Source organism: Artemia franciscana, chromosome 8, assembly GCF_032884065.1.
Source record: "Artemia franciscana chromosome 8, ASM3288406v1, whole genome shotgun sequence".
In the NCBI taxonomy this organism is placed as follows: domain Eukaryota; kingdom Metazoa; phylum Arthropoda; class Branchiopoda; order Anostraca; family Artemiidae; genus Artemia; species Artemia franciscana.
Genome location: NC_088870.1, coordinates 23,482,887 through 23,497,751, shown reverse-complemented (window position 1 = coordinate 23,497,751; position 14,865 = coordinate 23,482,887). Strand labels below are relative to the sequence as shown.

At 37.6% G+C, this 14,865-nt stretch overlaps 1 protein-coding gene across 2 annotated transcripts in view; it reads left to right on the top strand.

The window, feature by feature from the left end:
* The window catches only part of LOC136030159 (histone acetyltransferase KAT2B-like), a 74,897-nt gene that overhangs the window by 9,217 nt on the left and 50,815 nt on the right, over positions 1-14,865 (top strand). The window contains exon 4 of one of the 2 annotated variants that reach the window (XM_065708885.1): positions 860-1,045. In XM_065708885.1, the coding sequence (XP_065564957.1) occupies positions 860-1,045 (186 nt within the window). Of the gene's footprint in view, positions 1-859; positions 1,046-13,103; positions 14,293-14,865 lie in introns of those variants that run through there. The other variant, XM_065708886.1, reaches the window with a different exon arrangement.

Genomic DNA, 14,865 nt, shown 5'->3' with positions numbered 1-14,865 from the left:
AGGGCTCAATGGCCCGTTTCTTGGGGAAAAAAACAAAATACAAATAAATATTAAGTACACTCACACTAAATATATATTTAGATTCTACTCACTAATCCCCACCCGAGTAGAACTGGTCTCCGCACCACCTACATTTAAAAAATACTTTAAAAAAGCAATAAACAAATAAACATCGAGGAACCAACACTAAAACCCTCCGTTTCTAAATAATTATTTTTTTTCTAAATAATTAATCAGTATAAATAACTGATCAATATTATAGTTTGTTTTAATTTAAAACAAAGATTTCTTTTTGTTTAATTTAAAGAAGATTTCTTTAACTGTTTCTTGAAGGAGCCTAGGGTACAGGACCGTCGAATCCCAACAGGAATGGACTTCTAGGCACATACGACAGCAACTATCAAGTCCAAGTGTACTGCAGGGGTGGATGGCACCAGCACATCATCCTGGTTCCTAGTTTCATAAAGACTGACATTTCTAACAAGTTCAAGTAGCCCGGAAAGACTTGATGGAAGGTCTCCACAGAAATATTGAAATGCAATTAAAGAAATGTGTAGCGTATGAATATCTTTTATCTTCCGAAGTTCAACAGAAATAAGGGGGGTAGACTGCAGGACTTTTGCTGATTTCAGTTAAAGATTATTTAAAGGTGTAAGTAAAGATGTAAATATTGACATCCACACTGACGAGCAGTAACATAAATAAGGGTAAATAAGAGAGAAGAAGGATAGAGAAAGGAAAGATTTGATTCAACTTCTGAATAATTCCAAGACCTCAAGAAACTTTCTAGTTAGTATTTCTTTTGACAGCGAGAGATTTCATTTTATTTGATTCTGTTTGTAAACACTGGAAATTTTAGGTATCCAAAATTTCAAAAGGCATTGCAAAATGTCCAAGACTAAAAGTCTTAAGACTAGAAGAAAATTGCTTGACACTTGAAGCCATTCCCGTTGAACTATTAAAAGAATCGAGTGTGAGCCTGTTGTCACTTGAGGGAAACCTTTTTGAGATGAAAGTTTTTTCAGATGTTGAAGGATATCAGGAGGTAAGGCAATCTTTTCGTTTAAATTAACAATATGGTAAGGATAAAGTGTATGGCAGGTTTGGGCGTATAAAGGCCAATATTTACATCTGCTATGTGATAATTTAGAAGATTTTAAACATTATCTCTGTCATAGTACGTGCTTACGGGATTTCAGATTTGAAATCCCGGAAGAATATGATGGGACATAAATGGGAAGAATATTCCTATTGAACTGAATTTTTAGTGTGCGCAGATTACCCACGCTCTAAAAAATGCCGAAAAATTCGCTGTCCCAGTGAGAACGTGTAGATCTGGAACCGAAAAATTTGGATGGTCCAGTAACGAGAGCCTTAAATCCGCTTGTCAGTCCTCTAAATTTTTGGTTACGTCTGTGGAATGATTGTGATAAACCTAGAAACGGAGTTGTAAATACTTTACGGTTACTTACTAAGCGCCACTTTCAGAAGGAGCTCAAAGCTCACCGGGTTGGCCAAAGTGTTGCAATGGCGGAATTGATCGCGAATGACCCTAATAAGTTATGGAAAACTCGTTTGGCAAATAATAAAACTCGGGAAAGCAAAATTACAATTAGGGAGTACCAGTGGCATTCATATTTCAAAAGTCAGTTCACCTAACCTGACGTTAACATTCTCAAGAAATTTGAAACGGATTTAAATAATCCCTTACGTACTCCTGGACAGGGTACCTTTGTAGTAAGTTCTAGTGAATTACGTGATGTTATACGAAAGCTTAACAAAAGACAGTCCATGGGCTATGATGGCATTTGCGCCCTTCATTTACAAATTCTTATAGTACTATACTTACTTCATTTATAATATATTCTTATATTATACAAAATATTATATTTCTTATAGTTCCAGATTCTTTTTGTGTTGGTCTTATTTCACCGATTCTAAAAAAAGGGAAGGATCCGTTTGAATGCTCATCGTATCGACCTATAACTGTTTCAAGCGCTTTTGCGAAGGTGTTTGGATTACTTATAATTAATAACCTGCGTTCTATCTGTTACATGCCTCCTCACCAGTTTGGCTTCCAGCCTAAGCTTGGTTCCATGCTGTAAAATGTCTGTGCAATTTGTTGATCGATGCAGATAAATCCGGTGGTACTCTAGCGCTTGGAACATGCGATGTTAGTAAAGCATTTGATTCGTTGTTGCATCCCCAAGCAATGAATGAGCTTTTGAACCGTGGTGTATCGCTAGACGTAGTTAGACCTCTTTTGTACATGTACCGCCATATGAAAGCAAAAATACGTATACCTGGAAGCAATTTGCTGACTGATGATATACCAATTCATATCGGGGTTAAGCAGGGTGCAGTTACTTCTCCCACGGTTTATAATAATGCAACGCTTCCAGCTCAGTGCCAACTTTCTCCGTGCTGTATATATAAAGGTACTGATTTGTCGATATTATGTTATGCAGACGACGTTTTTAATTTTAGTAGGACTATCAGTGGGCTAGAAAAATGTTTTTTGGAGATATGTAAAAATTACAGTGATATTGGACTTTCCCTAAATGCTGAAAAATGTGATGTTTTGATTTTTAATGAAATAGATACGATTAGATCAGATAATATATCTACAGATCTGAATGGTACAGAAGTAAGGCCGTGTGTTAAGTTGAAATATCTTGGCCTTCCTATTGGAAAAAATCTGAAGAAAACTAGGCTATTGATGCTAGAAAGCATGGAAACGAAAATCCGTCGTGCATCTGGTACAATTGTTAGTTCTCAGTTTCATTTGAATAGAGCCCATCTTGCGAGGATTTACAATAGTGTCGTCCTGCCACATATTCTGTACTTAGCATCGTTTTACTCTATATTTAGTGAATCTGACCATCTTAGGATGAAGCGCGTTTTCTTCAAATTTGCTAAGTTTCTGTTGCGAGTTCCTCCGTGGACCCGCAACTCCTATTTGATGAAAAAATATAGCTTGTCTGACCCGTGTGCTAAGTTAGCTGAGCTGAATGTACACATATGCAATAAGCAAAACGGCCATGAATGGCAAAATATTGTTTTTTGACGTGGAATTATTTTTGTTTGTATTTTAGAATGTAATTACGATATGTTGTTTCTTTCTTCTTTTTTCTTTTTTTTTCAATGTACTCCATCACTTCATTATTTTGTATGATGGGTTATAAATAAATACATACATACATACATACATAATGGTGGAAAAATTTAAAGAGTAGTTGTAAAGTATGTTTAGATCACTGAATTGGTTAATGCACATCCCTTTTCTTATCAGAGGCAACGCTGTAGCCTTGCCTATAGCAAAGGCCATACGGCTCCAATGTTTCATTGTTATTTATTATCTTTTTTCCCAGAGGCACTTCTTATGGAAGGGTTCGTCGCATAAACTTCGGAGGGGGCTCATTCGTTTGGAAATGGAAGTCCTAGTGCCTTTTTTAAGAGTCAAAAATGATTGGAGGGCTACTAGCCCCCCATGCCCTTTTTCCCAAATTAATCTGATAAAAATTTTGAGATAGACATTTATTTAAAAATAGTACAAAGATCATGTAATTAAAACTCCAGTGTCGACACAACCCCCAGGGCCTGGGGGTAGGTGTTGTAAGTTATACCCTTGGAGTATATATGGTTCTATATGGGGGATGTTCGGATAAACTTCAGAGAGGGCTCATTTAATTGGAAATTGAAAGTTCTAGTTCACTTTTTAAGAATCAAAAGAGATCGGAGGGCAACTAGCCCTCCGCCTCTCGACGCCCTTTTCCTCTTAAACCCGTCAGGTAAGAAGTTTGAGATAACAAATTTTTTTAAATAGTTCAGAGATCATGTAACAAAAACTCCGGGGTCGACACAACCACCCAGGAACCGGAGGAAGGCGTTGTAAGTTATGCCCTGGGGGCATATATGGTTTTAATGTAAGGAATGCTCGTATAAATATCAGAGAAGGCCCATTTTATTGGATATTGACAGTTCTAGTTCAGTTTTTATGAGCCAAAAGAGATCCAAGGGTAACTAGCCCCCCTCCTCCACGCCTTTTATCCCCAAATCCATCTCATCAAATTTTGAGATAGCCATTTTGCTAAAAATAGTTCAAAGGCCGGATAAAAAAAATCTGGTGTCGATACAACCCCCAGGTCTCGGGTTCTATTGAAAGGGATGCTCGTAAAAATATTATAAAGGGCTTATTTGATTGGAAATTGAAATGTCTAGTTCATTTTATAGAGTCGAAAGAGATCAGAGGGCAACTAGGCCCCCCGGCGTCCTTTTTTCCGCTAACCCACCCGATAGAAATTTTTAGATAGTCATTTTTTTTTAATAGTTCAAAAATTAGATAACAAGAACTCTGGTGTCGACGCAACCCCTCAGGGCCCGGGGGCAGGCGTTCTAAGTTATGGCCTGGGGGCATGTATGGTTCTTATGAAAGGGGTACTTGTATATTGAAACTCGTTTATTGAAGCTCGAATATTGAACGGAGGGCAACTAGCCCTCCCCCCACGCATTTTTCCTCAAACCCGGCTGATAAAAATTTTGTGATAGCCATTTTGTTAAAAATAGTCCAAAGGTCAGATAAGAAAAACTCTGGTGTCGAAAGAACCCCCAGGTCCCCGGGACAGGCATTCTTTGTTATGCCCATCGGGCATATATGGTTCTAATGAAATGGATGCTTTTATAAACTCCATAGAGGGCTCATTTGATTGGAAATTGAAATGTCTAGTTCATTTTGTAAGAGTCAAAAGAGATCGCGGGACAACTAGACCACCTGACGTCTTTTCTCCCTAACCCATCTGATAAATATTTTGAGATAGCCATTTTTAAAAATAGGTCAAAAATTAGATAAGAAACATCCTGGTGTCGACACACCCCCCCCCCCAGGGCCCGGAGGCAAGTATTGTAAGTTATGTCCTGGGGATGTATATGGTCCTTATGAAAGTAATGCTCGCATAAACTTCAGAGAAGGCTCATTTGATGGGAAATTGAAAGTTCTATTTCGCTTTTTACAGTCAAAAGAGATCGGAGGGCAACTAGCTCTCCATCCCCCTCGCCCTTTTTTCCCAAACCCATCTGATAAAAACTTAGAGAGACAGCCATTCTTTTACAAATAGTTCAAAAATTAGATAACAAAAATTGTGGTATCGACACAACCCTCGAGGGCCGAGGGAGCGGGTAGGCGTTGTAAGTTATGTCCTGGGGGCACATATGGTTCTTATGAAAGGGATGCTCGTATAAACTTCATAGAAGGCTCATCTAATTGGAAATTGAAAGTTCTAGTTCAGTTTTTGAAAGTCAAAAGGTAATAGAGGCCAACTATCCCTCCCCGGCCCTTTTTCTCCAAATGCATCTGATAGAAATTTTGAGATGGTCATTTTTTAAAAATACTTCAAAGGTCAGTAAAAAAACTCAGGTGTCTGCACACCCCCCCCCAGGGCCTGGGGGCCGGCATTATAAGTTATGCCAGGGGGCGTTTATGGTTCTTATGAAAGGGATGCTCGTATAAACTTCTTAGAGGGCTCATTTGATTGGAAATTGAAAGTTCTAGTTCACTTTTTATGAGTCAAAAGGTAATAGAGGCCAACTATCCCTCCCCGGCCCTTTTCCTCCAAATGCATCTGATAGAAATTTTGAGATGGTCATTTGTTAAAAATAGTTCAAAGGTCAGATAAAAAAAAACTCAGGTGTCTGCACAAGCCCCCCCCCCCCCCAAGGCCCGGGGGCGGGCATTGTAAGTTATGCCAGGGGGCATTTATGGTTCTTGTGAAAGGGATGCTCGTATAAACTTCAGAGAGGGCTCATTTGATTGGAAATTGAAAGTACTAGTTCACTTTCCAAGAGTCAATAGAAATCAGAGGGCAGCTAGCCCCCCCCCCCACGCCTTTTTTCTCAAAACCCATCCAATAAAATTTTGAGAGAGTAATTTTATTAAAAAGAAGTTCAAAGGCCTGAAAAGAAAAACTTCGGTGTCGATACCACCCCCCAGGTCCCGCGGGCAGGCGTTTTAAGCTATGCCCTGGGGGGTATATGACTCCTATGAAAGAGGTGCTCGTATAAACTTTATATAGGGCTTATTTGATTGGAAATTGAAATTTCTTAATTCAATTTTTTAAGAGTCAAAAGAGATCGGAGGGCAGCTAGCCCCCCCCCCCCCCCACGTCCTTTTTTCCCCAAGCCCATCCGATAAAAATTTTTAGATAGCCATTTTGTTAAAAATAGCTCGAAAGTCAGATAAGAAAAACTTCGGTGTCGATACAGAGATTGCAACTTTGTTAAAAATAGTTCAAATGTCTAATGAGAAAAACTCCGGTTTTGATACAACACCCCAGGGCCCCGGGGGCAGGCATTGTAAGTTATGGCCTGGGGGCTTATATGGTTCTTATGAAAGAGATGTTGGCATAAACGTCAGAGAGGGCTCATTTGATTGGAAAGTGAAAGTTCTAGCTCACTTTTTATTAGTCAAAAGATATCCGAGGGCAACTAGCCCCCTCCCCCGCATTTTTTCCCCAAACCCGTCCGATAAGAATTTTGAGATAGCCATTTTGTTAAAAATAGGTCATTGGTCATATAAGAAAAACTCCAATGTCGAGACAACCCCCAGGTCCCGGGGGCAGGCATTCTAAGTTATATCCTGGGGGCTTATTTGGTTCTAATGAAAGATATGCTCTTGTAAACTTCATGAAGGGTTTATTTGATTGGAAATTGAAATGTCTAGTTCATTTTATATGATTCAAAAGAGATCGGAGGACAGCTAGGCCCCCGGCGTCCTTTTTTTCCCTAACACATCCGATAAAAATTTTTAGATAGCCATTTTTTATAAATAGTTCAAAAATTAGGTTGCAAAAATTCTGGTGCCAACAAAACCACCCAGGGCCTGGGGACAGGCATTATAAGTTATGTACTGGGGGCGTATATGGTTTTTACGAAAGGAATACTCGTATAAACTTCAGAGAGGGCTCATTTGATTGCAAATTGAAAGTTTTGTTTCACTTTTTTAGGGTCAAAAGAGATCGGAGGGTTACTGTCCCCCATCCCCCACGCCCTTTTTTCAAACCTATCCGACAAAACTTTGAGACTAAAATTCTTTTACAAGTAATTCAAAAATTAGATAATGAAAATTCTGGTATCGACACAGCCCCCCCCCCACAGGGCTGGGGGAAGGGGTAGGCGTCGTAAGTTATGTCCTGGGGGCTTATACGGTTCTTATGAAAGGGAAGCACGTATAAACTTAACAGAAGACTCATTTGATTTGAAATTGAAAGTTCTAGTTCAGTTTTTGAGAATCAAAAGATGATAGAGGGCTATTAGCCCTCTGCTGCTCTTTTTCTCCACATACATCTGATAAAAAATTTTAGATGGTCATTTTGTTAAAGATAGTTCGAAGTTCAGATGACAAAAGTTATGTTTCTGCAAAACCCCACAGGGCCGGGGGGAGGCGCTACAAGTTATGCCGGGGGGCATATATGGTTCTTATGAAAGGGATGCTAGTATAAACTTCAGAGAGGGCTCATTTGATTGGAAATTAAAAGTGCTAGTTCACTTTCAAGAGTCAAAAAAAATCAGAGGGGCAACTAGCCCCCCCCCCCCCAACCCGTTCCCATAAAAATTTTGAGAGAGCTATTTTGTTAAAAATAGTTCAAAGGTCAGATAAGAAAAACTCCGGTGGCGATACAACCCCCAGGTCCCGGGGATAGGCATTCTAAATTATGTCCTAGGGGCATATATGGTTCTAATGAAAGGGATGCTCATATAAACTTCATAGAGAGCTCATTTGATTGGAAATTGAAAGTTCTAGTTCATTTTATAAGAGTCAAATGAGATCGTAGGGCAACTAGGGCACCCAACGTCCTTTTATCTCCTAACCCATCCGATAAAATTTTGAGGCAGCCATATTTTTTTAAAATAGTTCAAAAACTAGATAACAAGAACTCTGGTGTCGACATAACCCCACAGGGCCTGGGGGTAGGCGTTGTAACTTATGTCCTGGGGGTGGATATATTTTTATGAAAGGAATACTCGTATAAACTTCAGAGAGGGCTCATTTGATTGCAAATTGAAAGTTCTATTTCGCTTTTTTAGAGTCAAAAGAGATCAGAGGGCAACTAGCCCCCCATCCGCCAGTGCCCTTTTTCCCCAAACCCATTCGATAAAGATTTTGTGACAGCCCTGTTGTATTTATAATATTGCAGCTGTAGGGTTTTTAATAAGTTTGCCACTTCTATGCCCCATACTTATCCTCCATAGTGGAGGATTGGCCTTATTTTTGAATTGAACACGTTTTTGTGCATCTTTAAGTCACCTATTCCCGTCAAATTACTGTTCCTGAACAGCGTTGCCATTGCTGCTTTTCCTCGATTTGCCATCTTCGAAATATGATTGCTCCATCTACCGTTCGATGTTAGGTGGAATCCTAAATATATTGCCTGAGACATTCACCATTCAAATTAAAACTTTCTTCATCTTTATTTCCTGTTCATTGTGTACGGCAAAAAATCATCACCTCTGTCTTTTTTGTGTTAATTTCCAGTTTCTTTTCCTCTAAATATTCAGCTGTCAAATCTAACAGAGTTTGTAGCTCCGAAATGGACCTGGCGAACAAGGCAATATCATCGGCAAATAATATTAATGATAATACTTTATTTCCAAGGTGTACAACTGGCGCCCACTTTTTTCAAGGTATTCGGCAAGATCATTTATAAAAATAGCAAAAAGTCTCGGTGATAGGGTACTACCCTGTTTTACACCTTTCACATAAAAAAAAAAACTAGATATACCGCTTCCTGCTATCTTTACCACATTTCTGGTCAAACAATACATCGAAAGAAGAACCCTTAAAAAGGGTGGCGGAATTCCTGTTCCTAAGACCGTTCTAAACAAAATTATACGGTCAACATTGTCAAATGCTCTACTTAAATCAAGAAAAGCCACGTACAACTTTCCGTTTCTCTTGCAATACTTACTAATCAATGCATTTAGAACAAACATTCGATCAGATGGTGAGTACCCTTTACGGAAACCGGCTTGCTCTTCTCTCAGAATTTGCCTCTCATCCAGCCATAATTCCAGCCTTTTGTTTAAGATTTTGTCCAAAAATTTTCCAAGACAGTTTCCTAAGCTGATTGGTCGGTAATCCTCGCACAAACTTGCATCAACTTTCTTAAATAGGGGGATAAGTACAGATATCTTCCAAGGATCAGACCAATTTTTTGTTTCATAACCAAGTTATACAACCCCAGAAGCAGAGGTAATAAAACTAGCTGTAGTACATTCAAAGCCAATGCTGGAATTCCATCTGGTCCCGGCGCAGACTAATCTCTAGTTTGTTTTATGGCATCTACTACTTCTTCCCGCTGGATTTGGTGACAAAGGTGATAATCTTCTTTTAGTAGGGGGTATTCAGTGTGGTCACAAGAGGGGGTTCCGACTTCTTCTGCCAGTTTTTCAAAATTGGGTGGGGGATGTTGTGTGCCAGATGCTGTGCCTGCTTCTAGTTTCTCAAAGAAGGGGGGCCACTCGTCCACCTGCGGAATACATTTGGGAGCAGTCATATTTTTTGATGAAACTCTTTTCTAGAATTCCCGGGAAAATATGTGTTGATGCCATGAAAAAAAAATGCAAGATGTAGAGCATTTTCAATTTGCGTCCAAAATATAACTATTAAACAGGATGGGAGAAGTGGCAGCCTCCGCTTGACTCCTTTACGAGTAATAATGTGTCTTTTATTGGTAGCAGGAGTACTATCTCTGGATTTAAGGATCTTGATACGAACATTAAGACTCGAGGACATATTTCTCAATGGTCTACTGATTGCAGGATTGCCCATCCTCTTTTACAGCATAAAACAACATAGTGATTGAATGAATGAAAGTGTTTTATTGCCCACTTCAAAGGTATAAAATCACAAATGGAATAATGAAAGAAATAAAATACTAAAGATAAACACTAATAAAGTTTTAATTGTTTTTGGCATTTTTACGCTTTTGTTTTTTGACGCTAAAGTGTGAGTTCGGCCCATTTGGGCTTGTGGTAGCCGTTTATCAGTAATAAATCTTATCTTTTTTTTACCTAATAAAGAAAAATCAATAATAAAGAAAAATGTCAGAGGGTGTTTCCTTAACCAAATTAGGTCGAAACTTTGATATTCCGTTCTGTATAGCTCAGTACGGATCAGGAATGCGTTATTTTACACTTGTCATGGAATTACTTTTCCAAGCACGCAAACATAACAGAAACTTTGTAAAACGATAAAAGCAAGACCAAACTGTAAATTTATTTTTATCGTATAGCAGAGGCCATAAAGAAGGGAAAACAAGAATATGAGGTATAACAAGAGAAGAATACAGTTTTGCGCGAACGTCACAACTACAAGAAATATTCGAAGATACGGGCATCCCTTATGCCCTACGGACTTCACTCGAAAAATCAGCAACTAATGAAAATTTTGTTGATTTCTCATCACACCAATAGGGAGACCAAGGTACACTAAACTAGAAGCTAATTTAACTCTGTGGTTGCAAATTTAATACTGGGAACGGGGGCATTACTCATACGGTTGAAATATAATAATTTCAGTTTTATTTTCATTAAATAATTGTCCAATTTCCGCACATGTTTTCTTAAGGGCTGCGTAATGCTCATCCATTACAGCATAAGACCGACTTAACTTAAATATATCATCTTCATGCTTCAAAATTGGTGCAATAACTCCTACATACATAAAACTCGGCTTTTTGATTCTTTGGGCCACAATTACACTGTCATTATATGGAAAAGCTGAAGAAATGGCTCCCTGGCGAATCCCTTTTCCTTACAGGAATAATAACCTTGAACATTTTCATTCAATGTGAGACAAAGATCTTAACTTTAAACTTTCAATTTCCCATGGAAATTACGGAAAACTACAACAACAGATTTATTTAGGCCACGGTTATGCGCACTAAGCAGCAACTGGCAATATATGCCTGAATAGAATCCCCGCTTGACATCTAAAGCTGCAGCAATCAATTCATCACCATTACAGACAAACTCAAGCAGTATATTGCACATTAGATTATACACATATTTCAAGCTGCTATCCTACTTAACTCCGAACTGATTTCCAGGAGTATAGCAAACCCGATTAATTTCATCTATAACTAATGGTTTAAAAAGTTTACACAGCACAGAAGCAATGGTGATCGGTCGGTGAGAACTGCACTGTAAGGGATCTTTACCCTTGTTCCGGACGTGGGTAATAAGCCGAACACCAAATGATCTGATATTATACTAGTGATCTGACCAAAGCTAAGCTCTGTGAATACTACGAAAAGAGTATTTACATCTTGTCCTCCCAGGACCAATTGAGAACCAGAAGCTTAGGCATCAATCAATACGTTTGCAATCGCTGATAAAGCATCTATGCTCCCAATACTGTGTTGAAACCCAAGTTAGTAGGAAGAGGTGTTGCATTTTTCCTCAGACTCATCAGTAAACAATAATTCAAAAAAGCTCGCACACCATTATCCTTTCACAATGAGTTTAACCTTAAATTTTAGAGTCATACAGGCTACTGAATAAGGCTGGAAGGTACTAAAATCAGATGTTATTTTTAACCAGCTATGAGATGATGCTTTGGATGAAGAGTCAAACACTTTATTATCTATAGATCAGTTTTTGCATTGTTTTACAAATTTAGCAGGTTTTTCCATTTTCGCAAATTTTTGGTCTTGTAATCTTTTATTTAATTCCTTTTCTGTGTCATGTTATAGGGAGCAAAAGGGTTGTAGATAATTTTGGTAATATGGGACCTTTGTAATCAATTAAAACAAAGTTCTTCTGTAGATTATGTGTTATGCAAAACACTTGTGCTACAGGTAGGTTTATAAAGATATTTTTGTAATATTTGAGATGTATTTCTCACATTCCCCTCGTATTAGAGTTGGCCGCTTAACTTCGAGCAAGATACCCTATTAGGAGTGGGGTTAAAGAGAGGTCAGTGATTAGTCCTATAGTTTTCAATGTAGGTCTTCGCTCGGCTACAGCGGTTTTGCGTCATTTGGTCACTGTAGATGGCCTTGATATCAGTCATATTTCCTACGCTGATGACCTTCCATTGTTAGGTGAGCTGTGAGCTAGAAGCTGTGACCTCAATTTCTATGAGTTTAAATTCCATAGGATTAGCCATTGCACCGTCAAGTTTTAATTTTTGGTATTAATCGACGGATTAGACGTCCTCTCTCTGTTAATATAGATGAGACTATAGTTCCTGACAAAAAGTCGCTGGTATATCTTGGCCTTCTTTATGGCAAAGCTCTTCGTGATGCAAACACCTCATAATCCATAGCCTCGAAGAAAAAATTAGAAAGTCAAATGGAGCCCTTGTCTGAGTCAGAGGTCAGTTCAACCGACATACATGCTTTCACGTCAAACGTACACGTTTTTTTAACCCTCTCTTTGGCCCACGTATTTTCTTTTTGGCCCCTGTGTGGCCTTTTTTCTCCGGTCGAGAAAAAAGATCCATTAATTCAGTGTATTTTAAATTTGTAAAGCTTTTTTACGGTTACCTCCGTGGTATAGGAACAGCAGAATGTCATTAGTATTTAGTATTTTTAATATACTTTATAAAATGGAATGCGTTCATAACCGTTTCCTTCCTACGAATTGTAAGATTCCTAACTTTCCGATGGTATCGTTAATTAACTAGGTCCATCAATTGTCATGTCCATCTAATAAAGATTTTTTTATAGTGTGTTGAATTGTTAGTATTTCTTACTCTTTTAGAATTGTGTTTGCTCCAATTTTTCGTTGTTCATTTCTTGTTTTTTCTAGCTTTGTATTTTTCAGTCTGTTTTTTTCCTCTCTCCCCTTTACTCCTCTTTTCAGAATTTTTATAATTGTTGTTATAGAGAGTTGAAATAAATTACTATTATAATTATTATCTATATAAAAAATTGCATACTTAAATGTGTTCAAATTTAGACTGTAAAAAGAGGAAAAGAATTCTTAGTCGTGCTGCAAAACTTTCCTTGTTTATGAGCGCCACATTGTAGTTATATTTTAATTAATTATATTTCTTTTTATTTATAGTACATGGAAAGATTTACTGCCACCAAGAAGAAACTTTATTGACCAACAATTTTTTTAGTTTTTAGCCGTTCACTGGTCAGATTGGTTGACCCTCTAAAACAGAGCAGAGAATATGCATTGTTTTGATTATCTTCTGTCTAATAATTGATATCCTCTTGTAGTGAAATATTAATCTTTGTTTTGTTTTTTGTGGAGAGTATATTTAAGTAGAACTTAGATTTAAGCAATTTTTTCTCTACAAAGTGGCTTTTATTCAATGTTTTGACGTTTTGATGTAGCTGCGGAGGTTTGTGATAGCATTTAACAAAACTTCTTTCATACTAAAATCTCAAAAATCAAATAAACATATAGGAATGGTTGAATTGTTTACATGTGACGTCACTTATCCACGCTCATCCTTTATTTTTGGGGGTTAACAGATGTAACTTATCAGACAATACAGAGCTTTTCAAGCTGCTGGAACGTTCGGGCTCACAAGATAACTTCCACACTAAATCTGTTTACGTTTTGAAATCAAATTTTCAGAATTTTTAAAAGAGGAACCAGAAACCCTTTGAAATTGATATTAGCTTCGCTGTGATGTTATGTTTGAGGGGCTTTATATTCCTTTTAAATTTGTTGAAAACTTATTTTCAAAGTAACATTTTATTATCAAGACTAAGGAATATATTAACTACAACTCCTGAATCAGCTACAAATGAAATTTTTTCTCATCAAACATTTTTTTAGGGAAATGTGTTTTTAGATTATTGGTGACTATGGGGGATCTTAACTTTTGGGGCCCTTTAAGGCTCGAATTGGAATTTTCTCTAGAAGCGACTATTGAATTAATAAAGAGCACAAAAACACGTCAAGTAATGTATTCTCTTTCATCCTAGCTAAATTATGATATCAACTTTAAATTTACCAATTTGTTTTTTCCACATATCCATTAATTAATAAAGATAATTAATTGAGCTTGACGGTTAAGTAACCTTCCTGTGCTCAAACTCACTGAAAGATGCACTCAAATTAAAAGGAATTCGAGAACTCGCGGGAAGGTCTGTTATCCTGCACATTTGGCCAGACATTAGGCAACCTAGCGAAGTGTATCGAACGCTTGGGACGTGCTTTAAGAGAAGAAATAAAAATAGGCGCACAGTCGAAAGCATGAATAGGAAGCAAGTAGCTTATAACTGGCCGAAGCAGAAAAAATTGGAAAAAATCGCTGTTCATTCCTTTTGCAAAGTAATTAACCAATTATCTGGTAAAATTCTAGTTAATTGACTTCTTGCTATCTTAGAAAGGTTTTAGGTTAGGAAAATGAAAATTTCAGGGATGAATCTACAGACTAAAGTATGTCCGGGAAGGTATTTTGAAGCAACTGCCTTCACTCCTTCTACCTCTAGAGGGCCCTGACCTTTAAAACTATGTGTATTATAATAGTGAAACCTTGCAAAATAGATCTTCTGTTTAATTGAAGTACAACAAAATTGTTTTCAGCTTCATAGCTTTGCTCATTTCCATTTGTAAGGCTTTAAAGATATGCAAATACATTTCCTAAATTTTGAAAAAAAACATTGATATGGCTCAAAATTCTACTCAAATAACTGGGATTGCATTTCAGAACTAAAGGCAGAGAAAAAGCAACTAGTAACTGAAAATTAAAGTAAAATTTTGTTTTGTCAAAATTTCAATAGGTATAGACCTGTCGTGTAGGCAAATTTCAGGGCCCTCTAGAGGGAGAAGGAGTATATGTGGGTACTTTAAAATATGTTCCCAGGACATACTTTAGCCTGTAGATCCATCCCTGAAAGTTTT